At 36.4% G+C, this 19,273-nt stretch overlaps 1 protein-coding gene across 2 annotated transcripts in view; it reads right to left on the reverse strand.

Annotated features, from left to right (window-relative positions):
- The window catches only part of TMEM38B (transmembrane protein 38B), a 61,595-nt gene that overhangs the window by 11,678 nt on the left and 30,644 nt on the right, over window positions 1-19,273 (reverse strand). Inside the window, exons 3-6 of one of the 2 annotated variants that reach the window (XM_043927227.1) lie at window positions 16,009-16,193; window positions 15,456-15,518; window positions 14,917-15,004; window positions 9,869-9,986 (exon numbers count right to left, since the gene is read on the reverse strand). In XM_043927227.1, the coding sequence (XP_043783162.1) occupies window positions 9,869-9,986; window positions 14,917-15,004; window positions 15,456-15,518; window positions 16,009-16,193 (454 nt within the window). The remainder of the gene's footprint in view (window positions 1-9,868; window positions 9,987-14,916; window positions 15,005-15,455; window positions 15,519-16,008; window positions 16,194-19,273) is intronic. The other variant, XM_043927228.1, reaches the window with a different exon arrangement.

Genomic DNA, 19,273 nt, shown 5'->3' on the forward strand with positions numbered 1-19,273 from the left:
ATTGGATGGCATCACCGATTCAATGGACAAGAGTTAGAGCAAGCTCCGAGACTTGGTGATGGACAGGGAGGCCTGGCGTGCTGCAGTCCATGGGGTCACAAAGAGTTGGACACGACTAAGTGACTAGACTGAACTGAAGTCGGACTTTAATTTTTGCCAATCTAATAAACAAGAAATGGTATTTGAGTGTTATTTTCATTAATATATTCCCAAATAAGTGAGCCTCAAATGTTTTCATATGTTTAGGGGACACCTTCATATCTTTTCTATGTGAACTGGCTACTGATAAATTTCCTTTAATTTTTCTATTAGGTTTTTAATCCTTTATCCCTTAATTGTTTTTTAATGTTTGAGTGTTTATGAACTGCTGACTTTTCAGAGTTCTACAAGAGATATTTTTAAGGTTAAAATCTTGCTATGAAATATTTTTTCATGATAAAACATATGTGAAACAGAGGGAATTTTTTTCTTTTTTTAAACTGAAGTATAGTTGATTTACAATGTCGTGTTACAGGAGATGGCAAGAGTGAATGTCGACATTTTAGGAATCAGCGAACTAAAATGGACAGGAATGGGTGCATTTAACTCAGATGACCATTATATCTACTACTGTGGGCAGGAATCCCTTAGAAGAAATGGACTAGCCATCATGGTCAACAAAAGTGTCCGAAATGCAGTACTTGGATGCAATCCCCAAAGTGACAGAATGATCTCTGTTCGTTTCCAAGGCAAACCATTCAATATCACGGTAATCCAAGTCTATGCCCCAACCAGTAATGCTGAAGAAGCTGAAGTTGAATGGTTCTATGAAGACCTACAAGACCTTTTAGAACTAACTGGTCCCATCACTTCATGGCAAATAGATGGGGAAACAGTAGAAACAGTGACAGACGTTATTTTTGGGGGCTCCAAAATCACTGCAGATGGTGACTGCAGCCATGAAATTAAAAGACACTCCTTGGAAGGAAAGTTATGACCAACCTAGATAGCATATTAAAAAGCAGAGACATTACTGTGTCAACAAAGGTCTGTCTAGTCAAGGCTATGGTTTTTCCAGTGGTCATGTACAGATGTGAGTGTTGGACTGTGAAGAAAGCTGAGCGCCGAAGAATTGATGCTTCTGAACTGTGGTGTTGGAGAAGACTCTTGAGAGTCCCTTGGACTGCATGGAGATCCAACCAGTCCATCCCAAAGGAGATCAGTCCTCGGTGTTCATTGGAAGGACTGATGTTGAAGCTGAAACTCCCAATACTTTGGCCACCTGATGCGAAGAGCTAATGCATTTGAAAAGACCCTTATCTGGGAAAGATTGAGGGCAGGAGGAGAAGGGGACGACAGAAGATGGGATGGTTGGATGGCATCACCAACTCAATGGACATGGGTTTGGGTAGACTCCAGCAGTTGGTGATGGACAGGGAGGCCTGGTGTGCTGTTATTCATGGGGTCGCAAAGAGTCAGACACGACTGAGTGACTGAACTGAACTGAACTGAACTGAATAACCTAAAAGGGAAAAGAATCGGAAAAAGAATAATATATGAATATATATATATATATAAAAATAACCCTGTTGTACATCTGAAAAATGAAAACACTGTAAGTCGATTATACTTCAATAAAATTTTAAAAAACAGAAAACATGAAAGCAAAGGCCAAATTTTTCAAACTGATGAAACTAATAAACCTCTAGTTAGACCAATCTGAAACGAGAGAAAAAGATACAAATGATCAGTACCAGAAATGAAACTGGATACATCACTACAGACACAAAAAGGATAACAAAGAACTACTATTAACTACTATTAACAATTTCACGTTAACAAAATCAAAAGTTTAAATGGCACTTAAGAAATGAGTGTGGAGAAGGAAATGGCAACACACTCCAATATTCTTGCCTGGAGAATTCCATGGAGAGAGAAGCCTGGTGGGCTCCAGTCCATGGGGTCACAAAGAGTCGGATACTATTGAGTGACTAACACACTTTCTCTCAGAATGCACTGCTCTTCCCACTTCATACCATTTCAACCTATATCAACCTCTTTATTTAGATGTCCATCATACACACACACACACACAAACGCATCTAAACACACACATCTAAAGCAAGCTTTTGTATGCAACTAGGTTTAACTAAACTGAGAGAAAATATGATTTACATGTTATCAAGAAAATAAAATTTAAACTGAATATAAGTATCCATGTTCTCTGGAGAAATAGGGAAAATTTGGACACTGAGTATTCAATAATGCCAAGGAATTATGCTTTGCTGCAAATGTGATAATAAAATTGTGGTTATTATATATATCAAGAGACCTTATCAACCTAGACTAACCTTTTTATTTAGACATCCATCATATGCACGCACGTGTGCACCTCCGGACACACACACACACACCTTTTTTATGTAACTAGTTTCAATGAAACCGAGAAAAAATATAATTTACATATTATCCAAGCAACCGATTTTAAATTGAATATGGGCTTCCCTGGTGTCTCAGATGGTAAAGAATCTGCCTGCAGTGCAGGAGACCCAGGTTTGACCCCTGGGAGGGGAAGATTCCCATGAAGAAGGGAATGGCTACAAAAAAAAAAGAAATGAGTGAAAAGTACAACTTACCAAAATGAACACAAATAAAATAGATAATGTGAACTGTCCTGTATCAAATGCCTAAAATAATGCCAAATCTACATAAACTCTTTCAGAGAGTAAAGAACTGAACATTTCTCAACCTATTTAATAAGTTTAGTCTTATGATGATACACAACCAGACAGATTACAAACAAAATACATTTCACGAACACAGTGGAAAAAAATATACTTGAAAAATATTAACAGATTGAATCTGACAATGCACAAAAAAGTACATCATGACAAAGTGGGGTTTATGACAGAAATGAAAGGTTTATACAACATTTAAAAAAAATAAATCAGTATAATCCACTCTATTAACAGAACCAAACAAAAATTCTGGAGCTGAAGAACACACTAAACGAGACAGAAGAATGCATTAGAAAGCACTGGAAATAGAGCAAACCACGTGGAAGAGAGAATTAGTGAGCCTGAAGATAAAAATCTAGAAATGATAGAAGTAGAAGAGGAAAGAGACTCAAGATATTTTAAAAATAGGAAAATTCTATGAGAGAGATCTGACTCTTTTAGGAAAGGCAACATTAGGGTAATTGGTAACCCAGAAAGAAAAGAGAGGAAGAAGGGAACAGCTTATCTGTAACAAAAAAAATCAATAACTGAGAACTTCCAAAAGTTGGGGAAAGAACTAGATATTTAAATCCATGAAAAAATACCCAACTACCTCAATGCAAAAAGAGCTTTTTAAAGACATATTATATTAAAATTGTCAAAAGTCAGTCAAAGAAAGAATTCTTAAGAAAGAATAGTAACCTGCAAGGGAACCCTCATTAGGCTATCAGTAGATTTCCCAGCAGAAATTCTATAGGCCAGGAGGAAGTAAAACGACATTCTCAAAATACTGAAACATTAAAAACTGTCAGCCAAGAATACTCTATCCAGTAAAGTTATCATTTGGTTTTGTTTGTTGCCAGACAAAAACTTGGGGAGTTTAACACTAGGGCTGCCTCACAAGAAATTTAACAAATACGGTAACAAACAGAATCAGAAAATTGCAACTCAACACCAAAATACTTTTTTTTAAATTTAATTATAGCATTAAGGTTAAAGGGCAGAGGGAAAAGAAAAATAACTACAGCTATTTCAATATGGTAACAAATTCACAACATAAAATGGAAATCTGAGATAACAAAAACACAAAAGGAGAAGAAAAAAGAATAGAACTTACATAAGTAAATGAAGATAAAATGCTATCCATGGAAAAAGGATGATTTTATCTATGACGTGGTATTATCTATGATTTCATGTTAACCACAAAACATAAATCTAGAGTAAGACATGAAACAGAGAAAAAGAAGAAGCTGAGAAGAACATCATAGAAAACCACCAAACAAAATGGGAGACAGAAACACAAGGAGAATAAACAATGGAGATACAGAGCAATCAAAAAACAAAAGATAAAACAGCAGTACTAAGTCCTCCCCGAGCCACAATCACCCTAAACATAAATGAATTGAATTTACCAATCAAAACACAGAGTAGCTGGATGAATTAAACAAGACCCAACCATATGTGCTCCAGAAGACTTACCTCAACTCCAAAGACAAATGTAGGCTTCAACTGAAGGGATGAAAGATGATCCTTCAGAAACAGCAGCCAAAAGAAAAACAAGTATAGCCATACTCATATCAGACAAAACAGACTTCAAGTCAAAAAATTTAACAAGAGACAAAGATGGACAGTATTTAATGATAAAGATGACAATGCATCAAGAAGACATTAAGTTATTAATATTATATATGCACCTAACATAGGAAGACCAAAATATATAAAGCAATTAACAGACCTAAAGGGAGAAATTGATAGCAACACAATAATAGTAGGGGACTCTAATACACCACTTACATCACTGGATAGATCATCTAGACAGATAGTCAATAAGAAAACAGCAGCCTTAAATGAAACATTAAATCAGACAGATTTGACAGATTTGCATAGAGCAGTCCATCCAAACACAGCAGAATACATATTCTTCTCAACTGCACACAGAATTTTCTCAAGGATAGACCATATGTTGGGACACAAGTCTCAGTAAATTTAAGAAGGCTGAAATCAGATCAAGAATCTTTTTCAATCATAATGGTATAAAACTAGAAATCAACTACCAGAAGAAAATGGAAAGAGTCACAAATATGTGGAAACTAAACAACATGTTACTTAACAACTATGGATCAATGAAGAAATCAAAGGAAAAATCAAAAACTACCTGAAGATAAATGAAAATAAATATGTAATACACCAAAATCTATGGCATGATACAAAAGTGGTACTAAGAATGGAGTTTATAGCACTAAAGGCCTACTTCAAGGAACAAGAAAAATCTCAAATATACAATCTAACCTTATACCAAAAGAAACTTGAAAAAGAAGAACATGAAGTAGAAAGAAGGAAATAGTAAGGATCAGAATGGAAACAAAACAGACACTCAAAAGAAAATAGAGAAGATCAAACCAAGAGCTGTTTCTTTGAAAAGATAGGCAAAGCTGACAAAGCTGGAGGGAAAAACGAGTAAAGGAGATCAACTGTATGGTGACAGATGGAAAATATATTTAATTTAAAAAAAAAACTTTTGGCTATACTGCACAGCCGGTGAGCTCTTAGTTCCCCCACCAGGGATTGAACTCAGGCCCCAGGCAGTGGAAGCACCGAGTCCTAACCACTGAACCACCAGGGAATTCCCTAAAGTAAACTTTTGATGGTAAGCATACAGCTGTAGTCTTTACACTAGTAGAATTACAATGTACACATGAAACTTGTGTGTTATAAACCGTTACCTCAATTAAAGATAAATTTTTTAAAAAGTTAAATATAAGCTTTCCATATGACCCAATAATTCTACTATTTATCCAAGAGAAAGGAAAATATATCTCCACACAAAGTAAACATGTTCATAGCAGCTTTATTCATAACAACCTTAGTCAAATAATTAAAAGCTGGAAATAATCCAAAATCCATTAACAGGTAATTCAGTTCAGTTCAGCCGCTCAGTCATGTCTGACTCTTTGTGACCCCATGGATTGCAGCATGCCAGGCCTCCCTGTCCATCACCAACTCCTGGAGTTTATTCAAACTCAGGTCCATTGAGTCGATGATGCCAGCCAACCATCTCACCCTGTCATCCCCTTCTCCTCCCACCTACCATCTTTCCAGCATCAGGATCTTTTCAAATGAGTCAGTTCTTTGCATCAGGTGGCCAGTAGTTTCAGCTTCAGCACCAGTCCTTCCAATGAATATTCAGGACTGATCTCCTTTAGGATGGACTGGCTGGATCTCTTTGCAGTCCAAGGGACTCTCAAGAGTCTTCTCCAACACCACAGTTCAAAAGCATCAATTCTTCGGCGCTCAGCTTTCTTTACAGTCCAACTCTCACATCCATACATGACTACTGGAAAAACCATAGTTTTGACTACACGCACCTTTGTTGGCAAAGTAACTTCTCCGCTTTTTAATATGCTATCTAGGTTGGTCATAACTTTTCTTCCAAGGAGCAAGTGTCTTCTAATTTCATGGCTGCAGTCACCATCTGCAGTGATTCTGGAGCCCAAAAAAATAAAGTCTGTCACTGTTTCCATTGTTTCCCCATCTATTTGCCATGAAGTGATGGGACCAGATGCCATGATCTTAGTTTTCTGAACACTGAGTTTTAAGCCAACTTTTTTTACTCTCCTTAGATAAACAAATTGTGGAATATAATGCTACTTAGCAATAAAAAAGAATATGCAACAACATGGGTAAATCTCAAAAACCTTCTGCTGAGCTAAAGAAGCCAGACACCAAAGATGCATACTGTATGATTTCATCATGGGTGGTGGTTGGGATTTACTTGAGTAGAGCACAAGCAACTTATTCAAGTAATGGAAACATTCCATATCTTGGTCGTGGTGGTGGTTACAAAGGTATACAAGTTTACTGAAACTCTAGAATGAGTGTATTTTATTATCCAACTTATACTACAGTAAAGTTGATTTTTTTTTTATTTTTAAAGGACCTCATTCCTAAGTTTCTTGTAAATTATTCTTTGCTAAAACATTTTTAAGAGATCCTGATAAAGCTGGGCTCTGTACTGTATACCTTGCAAGATTCATATAGGTTATAACTAGAAATGGAATTACTAATTTACAAGATACATAAATCTTCAACTTTGTCAGATATTGCCAAACTGCTCTCCCAAGTTGTTTTTGTTTCGACTCTAAATCCCTTTAAAGTAGTTTACACTCTTTGTCTTTACTTCCTCTTATTCACCTAGTCTATTAAAAATATTTTTCTATTCTCTAACAGTCCACTGAAACTACGTTTACCAAGGTTACCAAATACCTCTTAATTTCAAAATTCAACAGCCTCTTTTCAGTTTTAATCATTCTTGACCACTCCAGTCTCCTTTTGCTTTATTTCACTATTACACTATTTCACATAATGTCTTACACTGAGGAACCAAAAGCTATTTCATGCTTCTGAAACTTTTCTCAAGTTGTCTCTGGTGGGAGAAAGTAAACTTGGCCAAAATAACCAAGTGAAGTGAAAGTCGCTCAGTTGTGTCCAACTCTTTGCAACCCCACAGATATACAGTCCATGGAATTCTCCAGGCCAGAATACTGGAGTAGGTAGCCTTTCCCTTCTCCAGAGGATCTTCCCAACCCAGGGATCAAACTCAGGTCTCCTGCATTGCAGGCAGATTCTTCACCAGCTGAGCCACAATGAAAGCCCAAGAATACTGAAGTGGGTAGCCTATCCCTTCTCCAGCAGATCTTCCTGATCCAGGAATCCAATCTGGGTCTCCTGCAGTGCAGGAGGATTCTTTACCAATTGAGCTATCAGGGAATTCCAATAGCCAAATATATCCCAATATACAAATATCCCAATAGCCAAATATATCCCAATATACAAATATCCCAATAGCCAAAAAAATAACCAAAAACAAGCCAAATATGTCATTTTTTATCTTAAAAATGTACATGAATTTTGGATTCTATTCCATAATATATTCCTATTCAACTTTAAAGCATTTAAAATAAACTAACATTAAGCTTAATCAATGATACATAATGTATCATATTTATAATATGACTGTACATAATATCAAAATATATCCCCTGGGTTATGTATAATTCTAGTCTGAGAAACAAATGACTTACTCAAAATTGTGAAGCCTAGATTTTAACATATATCTGTCTAATTCCAAAGCCCATGTGCCTCCCCCATACCAAGAGTCTCAGTTGGCACAAGTTTCTTTCCTCTGAGACTTGAGTTTTAACAATCACAAAGGACTTTTGAAAGTGGGAAAAGTAGAACTAAGTCCTCCTTGAAAGAAACTGGGAACCCCCCTCCCCCACGAGGACAGAACATTCAAAGAATGTTCAGCTTGCTTGAGCTATGGAAGAAAGGAAAGGAGGATAAAAAGACAGGAGGGAGGGAAAGAAGAGAAGGAAAAAAAAAACAAGAGGAGAAGAAAGGATAAATTAAACATACTTCTCTCTGAAAGGAAGAAAATTAATAGATGAGACAGGGAAAATGTAACCATACATCTGAAACATAACGAACAAGTATATATGTAGATAAAAGTAGACTCCCTATGCCTTCAAAATAAAGAATATATTTACGTTTCACACATACAAATAATAATTACAAAATCTCATCAGTAACAGAATAAAAATGAAGTCTCAACAAATATCAAACAATAACATACAGTTATATAATAACCACATATACTGTCCCAAATGCAGTTCTAAGAGAAATCATTTTCTAACAAGATTTTTTTGGGGAGGACTTCCCCAGTGGTCCAATGCTTAAGACGTCACTTACATGAAATATTAGAACAGATAAATTTATAGATATAAAGCAGATCACTGGTTGCCTACAGTTGAGCGGAATGAGGAAAAACATGAAGGGAATGCTAATGGGTATGAGGTTTATTTTGGGGTGACAAAAATGTTCTAATATCAATTGTGGTAACAGCAGCACATCTCTGTGCTAAAAACCACTGAACTGAACACTTTACATGGATGAATTGTAGAGTGTGTAAAATATACTTCAGTTAAGCTATTACCAAAAAAAAATAGCTCAAAATTTAATGACTGGAAGAAGAAGGCACATATGAAGAGATTTTGCCTTAGACATCCGAAGTACAACCACCACAGATCACCTCTACCGCAGAGAATACTGGGAAAAAAAATAAATGATCTCTACAGTGATTTAGTTCTTTCTAAGATATAAATTTATATAACATATTCTGTTTTCCTTCTAAGCATCTCATAGGTTTGCTTTTAGCCAAAAATATCTAGGCTGACACAGAGTTATCTATAAGATTTCTCTAGGCTTAAATAATACTTTAAAAATCAACTATATACCAGTGAACAATATATAATAATTTTAAGAAGAATAATCAGAATTAGTCTCATCATAAAGCTGCAAGTAAAATTCATAATATGTGTCAGACAGAGTCATAGAATAACACATGTCATCTCCAATCTTGTCAACAATCGGTACAGTGAAGATGAGGAAATCAGGATTCAGAGATATTAAGTAACTTGCCTATTCAGTGATTAGACAACAAAGCTAGGATTTTAATTTAAGACTGCCTGTCTCTAAAACCTATGATATCATACTATTTCCTATCTTTAAGAAGGGATAAAACATCCAGTCAGGCAATAGTAATTAAAGAGATTTACCACAAATATGTACTAATATAAAAATATTAAAAGTTTAAAAGAACTTCAGAGAACATCTACGCCAAGTACCTCATTTTACAAATGACACAACACTTCGCAGTCTCTGATTAGCCTTGGCTATTTACGCTACTCTCTGGCTTCCAATGTCTTACAAAGTCAAACGGTTAGTCAGTCATGTCTGACTCCTTGCGACCCCATGGACTGTAGCCTGCCAGGCTCCACTACCCATGGAATTCTTAAGGCAAGAATACTGGAGTGGGTTGCCATTCCCTTCCCCAGGGGGTCTTTCTGACCCAGTGATCAAACCCCGGTCTCCTGCATTGCAGGCAGATGTATTAAAAGGCTATCTGCAAATCCTTCATGATAGCCTCAGCATAAATCAAATGAGGAATCATAGAAGAGCTATGTTTCAGTAAGTCATGGACGTGTTGAATAAACTCCCCAAAACTGATATTTTTAGACTATCATACAAAATAATTATTTCTGTTACTTGCCTTATGCAGAATTCTGGTTACACAGAATCTATAATACTGATTTATTGCTACTTTGAACACCTACCTTCGTGGCCACAAGAAACACAGTAAAGAAGAACATAAGATTATGCCTTGATATTGCCAAATGCTTGGTTTGCTGGAATGTGAAGATAACTGATCCCAGCAGGGTTACCTTGGCAGTGCTGAAAATAAAACACATTTTAACTCAATAAGTAATAAACATGACTTATCTCTATATTTCTCAGAGTATTCTCAAAATATTAATTAGATGAGTTATTAATAGATGTAACACAAAAATGAATTCTATAAACTTTTGGAAATTCTGAGTTATATAAAGTTAAACACCTTTCTTCTCAGCATATAGTATCAGATTTTAGAATGTTCATACATACTGTGACTTTCTGATAAAGACAGAGCTTTTCTGTATGAAATATTTCTGAATTGACCACATAACACCGTTTCAAAAGGATTTGAAAGTCCCACGTTCTAAAGCATGATTTGAGAAAAGCATATTAATCCTGAAAAATCTTACAGTGCTAACCAAGCTCCTTGGGTGGGATGGGGAACGGAAAAGAAAGTCTTGATTTGTAGCAGTTCCTCATTTTCCATGGTGTAAATACCTTGTGGTATTATTCGCAGGCAATTTGATCCAGGACCCCCCACAAATACCAAAACTCACTGATGCGCAAGTCCCTTATATAAACTGATATAGTTGCATATAATCTATGCACATCCTCCCACAAACTGTAAATAATCTCTAGAATATTTATAATACCAATATAATGTAAATGCCATGTAAACAGTTGTAAATACAATATAAATACTATGTAAACAGCTCTCAGCATATGAAAAATTCAGTTTGCCTTCAGAAACTTTCTGGAATTTTTTAAAAACATTTTTAGTCCACAGCTGGTTAATATACAAAGGTGGAAACCTTGGCTACAGACGGCCAACTGCACTCCCACAGTCCACGCCAGGGTGCTGCGCACAATCACTCAGAAAACAGCGCCAGCACATCACTTAGCTAACTCCAGTACAAAACATCAGCATTAGCCAATATCTTAAATTTAAAGTCTATAATAAGATATTAATCTACAAATAAGAAGTACTATTTTCATGTCATATATTTGCCACACACTTAAAGTATATCTCAGTAACATCATTTTCTAGCTGTTTATGCTTACAACTAGAAAAAGATAAATAATAAACTCTCAGAAAGCCATAGTGCAAAAGATGACAAATGTAAAAGTCCTTATAAGTAACTTTGTGAAAAATAAGTTCTTTCTTTAATTATTACAAACTAAGGATTGAGTTAAAAACAGAATTAGGCTGGGTAACAGGATTTGGATTTCGCTTACCAATAACTGGGCAGCATTCCTGTTTTAGGACAGTGGTTCACAAGCTTTTTGACTGTGCGTCTCTAGTGGTAAAAGTGTTTAAGACACTCCTTAATATATATCAATTATTTTATAATTATGTACATTATATCATAAATTATATCATAAAATGTACACCAAACTGACTTTTTAACAGAATGAGATTTAAAACTTGGTTAATCCCACTAAGCCACCGTCTTAACGTCGTTTTGCTGCTCTGTTTCTAATAGTTCCGTTTCTGTAACAGAGTGCCTCATCAAGGGCATCTCAGCACACACACACACAGTATTTTGGACTGTGTTCTCTTAGAGCATAAATTCACAAGCAATGAATCGGAGGAGCAAGGATTGTGTAAACAATAAATTGGAGCAGGTGGTTGAAGCAGCGTTGGGATTTAGAAGACAGTCAGTGAGATTGATTAGGAAGATCAGAATGCATTCAGAAAATTCTTATGCTTATTAATTTCCTGTGAATCTAGTAAATAGCTATCTGCTTCCAAAATACAACAGTGGTACAGGCAAAGGATAACAGCTATAGACACTGCCATTCCAAAAGGGAGGAAATGTAAAGAAGAAAGTGATCACAGACCTATGCAATTTCAAAATTCAGCAGATCAAATTCCATTAGATTTCAAGACCCAGGACTAACTCTCCATGGCTTAAGGGGGTCCATCCTCCGAGTTTGCAGCTCTAATCTCTGCACTCATGACTGGCTTATTCACCTGTGACTCCAGCCTATGGGTCCAGCCTCGGTTTCTAAGACCACAATTCCCATCTTTTCCCTGAATGGTAGCATATGTCTACAGCTAAGAAGTTTTATCAGCCTATTACTACCCATAGAATTTTGAGAGTCTGACTTCTTTTATTTCATCTTATCTCTGTCCTTTTCAGTCCAACCTGACAGTGATTCTGTTGATATTACATCTTCAAAAGTCTTTTGGGCTTCCTATGTGTGACACATGGGCTTCTCAGGTGGTTGAGTTGGTAAAGAATCTGCCTTCCATTGCAGGAGACACAAGAGACATTGGTTCAATCCCTGTGTCAGGAAGATCCCCTGAAGTAGGAAATGGCAACCCACTCCAGTAATCTTGCTGCAGAAATCCCATGGACAGAAGAGCCTGGCAGGTTACAATCCATGGAGTCACAAAGAGTCGGATACGACTCAGAGACTAAACAACACATATATGTATTCATATACTTCATATATTTTTTACCAAATACTTTTGCATAGTGAAGAAAGCCTTTATGGTCTTAGAGAATATGTATGTTGGAATAAACAGAATGTTGGTAGAAATATGAACATAAGAGGTGCTGGTGAGGTCTCAGAAGAAAATGAGGAACATGATACTGGAAACTGAAAGAAAGGTATTTAGTTATATGTGCTACAGTTTTGTGGAAAGCATAATCTGTAAGCAGTGAACCTGGATATTTAGTTGAGATTTGGAAGCAAACTGCTGATGGTCTGAGTTGGTTTCTTCTTGTTTCTTACAATGACGTGTGAGAGGAAAGCTTTGAATTGAGGAAATAACTGCTAAACAAAGAAACCAAGACTTGATGATTTGGGAAATTATCAGCCTATCCAGACTGTAAAAAATGACAAAATTAGGAGAGTTATTCTTAGGAAAAGCTAGCTGTGGAGAGAAAGTTAAGGGTGTGGCTGGGCAACTTTTGCTAGTGTTAAGAGATTAGGTGTGTAATTCATGGATCCATTCAGCTCTCACAGCAGAAGCCAGGAATAAAGATGAGATTATCCAGGAAAGGTCTGTGAAGGATCATCTTGACTAATGGCATGGATCCCCTGTGTCATATTTGTGTGCGTGTGCTCAGTTGCTCAGTCATGTCCAACTCTTCGTGATCCCATGGACTGTATACATAAATACACACATGGCCTTCCTTGGTGGCTCAGTGGTAAAAGAATCCGCCTGCCAATGCAGGAGACATGGGTTCGATCCCTGGTTAGGAAGATCCCCTGGAGAAGGGAATGGCAACCCACTCCAGTACTCTTGCCTGGGAAATTCCATGGACAGAGAAGCCTGGCAGGCTACTGTCCATGGGAGTAGCAAAAGAGTCGGACATGACTGAACAGCTAACACTTCCACTTTCTCACACACACACAGAACTATTTTCCAAGTTTACACACACACATATATATAGATATATCTCCACACATACACAAAATATAATGGACCCCATGATTTCACTTGACAAACTGTTAATCATTCAATCATTCACATAGCATTTACTATCTACTATGTGGTAGGTGCTCCAGATATAAAAGCAATCAAGAGAGAAAATCCTGTACTTGACCTCTGGTATTCTTTGAAGCATGAGGGGAAGCCAAGGAGAGAGAAAAACAAACATAATGGATAAGTAAATTATAAAATATGATAAATGCTGGGTAGGGGGGAAGAGACAGAAGTGTTTCAATTTTAAGTAAGGTAGTCCTCATTGAGAAGTTAAGCTCTGAAAAACTACTTTGAGCAGTAAGGGAGCTAGCCACCGAAGGAAAAAGATTCTAGACAGAGAAGTTAGTTTTAAAACAGACAACACCTGGCTTGTTCAAGGCTACAGTGCAGTGAGCAAGAAAGAGAACAGTGAGAGCTGAAGTCAAAGCAAATTGGGTGTGGTGGAGACATGTATCTTGGAGGGTCTCAGAGGCCAGTTGGGCGAGACACTACAAGGTTTTAAACACAGGAGAATCACAACTTGATTTCAGTTTTACAGCCTTAAGAAATGTTTCATGGAAGAAATTCCAGAGCACATACTCAAAATGAGAAAAATATCCCCTTTCACTAATGCCTTATTTATAACTTATTTACTTATTTATCAATCAAAGCTTCCTTTGTTCTATTTCTAAACTACCTCATTCAAGCTTTAAGGGATACATTATAAGTTAAACATCCTGAAATCTACTTGTTCATTCAAACACATATCTCATCATTCATACTACTTCTCAACCCTCATTTTTAATCCATTCTAATGAGTTTATTTTACATTAAGTCTTCCTCACCTTGCTTATTATGGCCACTAAAGCCTAAGTCTTTCCTTATTGAATTGTGCAAATGGTAACTATATTTCTCTATTTCATTTTCAGTTGCATCAGGAATACATTTGTGACTTATTTGATTGGGTCAGTGCCTTTAGAGAAATCTAACAATTAGATTCTCCTAAGTGGGTGCAAAGGTAGTTTGAATTGTACAAGCACAGAATGGGTTATTTCCTCTTTTTCTTATTTTTTGTATGTAGTTACTCAACTCTCATTTTTAAAGTAACTAACAGAGCTTTATGATAATGTATTGACTATTCACATAAGTTTGACATTTTACTACCAGAATTATGAATAATTTGGAATCTGGGCGATGATGTAGCCATTTTTCATTAATGGCTACATTGATGCCAACAGCCTGCCACTGATTCCAGAGAAGTCTGCTCCTGTTCTCAGTTCATAAATACACTCTCTTCTACAACAATCCAAGAGCTTTTGTTTGGTTTTATTTTCTAAGAGGAGGAACCCACAGTAAAAGTAATCAATATTTATTTTTAAAGCTACATTTAAGACAGTAGACGTCCTGGAAAAAAAAAAAATAGGTTTCCTAGTTTTCGTCCCATTATCATTTTATTTGTCTTTATGTTTGTTTGTTTCATTCACATTTAGAGTTCCAAAAATGCTTTAAAAATAAATTTGGTAAAATCTAAAGATAAAAGACCACGTCTCAGTATAGTCTATACCAACTCACTAGGACATCTTCAGCCATTCCTCTGCTTCTGGTTTCCAACATCCTTTTAACAACTGCTCAAAATTGGTGATAATGCTACCACCTGCACCTAAAAAGACCAAGATATGATAGGAATGTGTTAGTTGTTCAGTCATGGCAGACTCTTTGCAAGCCCATGGACTATAGCCCACTAGTTTCCTCTGTCAATGAATACTGGAAAGGACACTGGAGTGGGTAGCCATTCCCTTTTCCAGGAGATCTTTCCGACCCAGGAATGCAACCCAGGTCTCCTGCACTGCAGGCTGATACTTTACCATCTGAGCCACCAAAACAAGAATACTTAACCAAATATTCTTGAGAAAATATATGAAATATAGCCATAATCCTATCTCCTGACTTAAAATTTCAAGCTATAATTTTTATGAGGAAGAAAAAAGTTGCTTTGTACATTTATGGTACTGAGATAACTGCAATTCTTTCATGGCAGCTGTCTATTGCACTATAATTAAGGTTAAAACTGGGGTCTCAGACAGAGATGTAATTTGAGGTTTGTTTCTGACCTGAAAAAATAAACTCCTCTGCTTTATCATTTCCTTCTCTGATTTTAGTTTTAGGTGCAGTAACTGTAACAACAGATTGAAAATTTAATTTCAACTTACAAAAGAACAATAAAGGTAGGTAATATAGAGTGAACATGAACCCATAATCAATCACATTTACTATTTCAGATTATTCAAGATGGGAAAAAAAGCCAGAAAAAACAAAGCAAAGTTTTTTTAATTAGATACACCACATAATTTCTTACGTAAACTTGTTTTACTTATGGTGGCAGCTACACCTTAATTAACTATGAATCTCTCTGGTTACAGCTATTAATCAAACCAATAATAAATATTCTATATTTTAAGATAATCAGGTATAAAATAATGGCTGATGACTAGCACTAGTTAAGAGTGCCAGTTTTGAATTAAATTAACCAACCAAGAGAAACAATGTTTTCACCTTTCAAAGAAGTCTCTGTTATTAAAGTATGTGGTTCCCATTAATGTAACTAAAGAACATTTGTAGTATACCAACAACAGAATATTTATGAACACATGCTGTTAATATTACCTCGGGCCCATCCAATAGCTATCATGACTATCCAGCCATTTTTGTAATAGCTATTAGCATGTGTGACTCCACCTACTATTTTCCAAGTTCTGGTCACTTCCTTCATCCCCGCAGCCAACAGTTGAACAGGTAGGAATGAATATCCCTGGGAAACTAGGTCACATGGGCAAAAAAATGCAATATACCTGAAATTAAAATTTAAATATTTTAATATGACTGTAATCAGAACAAAAAAATCTAGCATATCAGCAATAACAATCTGATAAAACACAACAAATGGAATATCCAAATAAACATGGAATTTGACTGCAAGAAGACCATAGACTGAATTAAGTCAGTTTTTTTTTTTTGCCGATCCATGAGGCATGTGGCATCTTAGTTCCCCAACCAGGGATCAAATCCATGCTCCCTGAAGGAAAGCAGAGTGTTAACCACTGGACTGCCAGGGAAGTTCCGAAGTGAATTTTTTAAATCACATGAAGCACATAAAAAAATCTGCCAAAAAGTCATAATGAAAGAGGAATATAAATTTTGTACTTCTGAGTACTCTATATATGCAGTAAGTTCCTAATCTCTGTCTGTACTACTCTAGAAGCTAAGTGTTGAATGCACCAACAATATAAAGCAAGTGTATAATCACCCTTATGGCAGAAAGCAAAGAAGAACTAAAGAGCCTCTTGATGAAAGTGAGAGAGGAGAGTGAAAAAGTTGGCTTAAAATTCAACATTCAGAAAACTAAGATCATGGCATCTGGTCCCATCACTTCATAGCAAATAGATGGGGAAACAATGGAAACAGTGAGAGGCTTTATTTTTTTGGGCTCCGAAATCACTGCAGATGGTGACTGCAGACATAAAATTAAAAGATGCTTGCTCCTTGGAAGAAAAATTGTGACCAACCTAGACAGCATATTAAAAAGCAGAGACATTACTTTGCCAACAAAGGTCTGTCTAGTCAAGGCTATGGTTTTTCCAGTGGTCATGTATGGATGTGAGAGTTGGACTAAAAAGAAAGCTGAGTGCCAAAGAATTGATGCTTTTGAACTGTGGTGTTGGAGAAGACTCTTGAGAGTCCCTTGGACAGCAAGGAGATCCAACCAGTCCATCCTAAAGGAAATCAGTCCTGAATATTCACTGGAAAGACTGATGCTAAAGCTGAGACTTCAATACTTTGGCCACCTGATGCAAAGAGCTGACTCATTTGAAAAGATCCTGATGCTGGGAAAGATGGAAGGTGGGAGGAGAAGAGGACAACAAAGGATGAGATCATTGGATGGTATCACCGACTCAACGGACATGAGTTTGAGTAAACTCCGGGAGTTGGTGATGGACAGGTTGGCCTGGTGTGCTGCAGTCCATGGGGTCACAAAGAGTCAGACAGGACTGAGCAACTGAACTTGAAAAACTTGATAATCACTTCTGCTTTGGGGTTTCTCTAGACAGAAAGTCAAAGGCGCTCAGTCGTGTCCAACTCTTTGTGACCCCATGGACACTACAGTCCATGGAATTCTTCAGGCCAGAATACTGGAGTGGGCAGCCTTTCCCTTCTCCAGGGAATCTCCCCAACCCAGGGATCGAACCCAGGTCTCCCACAGGCAGGTGGATTCTTTACCAACTGAGCCACAAGGGAAGCCCTCTCTAGGTAGAGTGTCTTTGGAATTAGAAAAGAGCCTTTGGTAGCTGAGCAAGGAGCAGCATTTCAACCCCACTTACATCTTCACCTGTGCCCCTTTGTGTATAAACTTCAACCTATACAGAGAAAGGTCATAGCTCTCAACAAGACAGATTCATTCATGTTAAGGAAAAACACATTTTCAGTTAAAAGAATATGAAGCTTGTTCTTCAACTCAGTTGAGTAAGTTTAAGTTTCAACCAATTAAACTGTGATATTAGTTTAAGAATATTTTCTGCAGCTTCATTTGTTCTAAGCATCTGTCCAACAATTTAACAGTAGTATTGATAGGAAGACATAGCACTCCCCCACCCCCATACTCCTAATACTCTCTGGCAGACAATTTTGTGCTTAAAGCAGAATATTTATCTTGAAGCAAAGAGGAATATACTGCTTAAAAGAGGTACTCTATCTTTTCTAAAAGAAGTTGTTAATCTTAATTCACGGTTCATAAATCCAGACTCCCAAAAGTATTCATGGAATATGAAACTTGTTCACCAAAACATTACTTCAGAGACCAAATATAAGATGCAATGATTTGTTCGGCCTGAAACACCCTCTCTTCTTCAACTCCACTTACGAATTCTTCCTTTTCTTCACGATTTCACTCAAACACTACCATATACATTGACTTTGGGAACTTTATTTAATATTTTCAGTTCAGACTAAATTCTGATGGTTCCTATATTCAACATAGCTCTTCTATACCTTTTCTTTATAATAAATTATAACAGTCCTTAATGGCAGGAATCATTCACCGTGTTACCCCCTCACCTAAAACTCAGCATAATAAAAAGTAGCCCTGAGTTAAATCATTTATTAACAGTTAAATAATTAGCAGGAGTCAAAACACAAAATATATCAAATCAAAGAACCATCTGATAATTAAAGAGCTTTAAAGAAGGAAATAAATTACCTAAGAATAGTTAAAAGATTTTTGAAAATGACAGGTATGATATAAAAACTTTACATGTTTATATAATATTTTGAAAGCCTCTCTTTAAAGGTAGAACAAAATTTCCAGGAAGTAGGTTAGGTGCCAGGCAAAGAAAAGAGTTACATTTAAGCAATTTTTAAAAATATATTTTTAAATAAAATAAAAATAATGTATGCTCAAAATACTCAGACAAAAATACAACAAAAGAAAAATAATACAAATGACCCCATTTTCATTCTCCACACAGAAACTATCTTCAACATGAGTTAAAAGCCTAAACTACTACAAGAGCAATCTTGACATTTGTTTTTTTGAATGCCTGCAGGGGCATGGAGGATCTTTAGTTCCCTAACTAGGGATCAAACCCATGCCCACTCCCCTGAAAGCACTGAATCTTAACCACTGGACCACCAAGGAAGTCCCAATCTTGGAGTTTTTATATCCAGCTATGTGACATTTTGGCATATGGTCTAAAAATCTGTAATTACTGCTATTTCTAATAAATAATTCTTTATAGCATTTCAGATATTTCTAAAGTATACCTATAACACACTAATATTTCAAACAAAAATAGTTCTCATTTCAAGTGTTAAATAGCCACAGGGCAAACTAAGAATTGTTTATTGTGCTCCATAGACTTACACGTAAGCAAATCAG

The sequence above is a fragment of the Cervus elaphus genome, chromosome 16 (assembly GCF_910594005.1).
Source record: "Cervus elaphus chromosome 16, mCerEla1.1, whole genome shotgun sequence".
Classification (NCBI taxonomy): domain Eukaryota; kingdom Metazoa; phylum Chordata; class Mammalia; order Artiodactyla; family Cervidae; genus Cervus; species Cervus elaphus.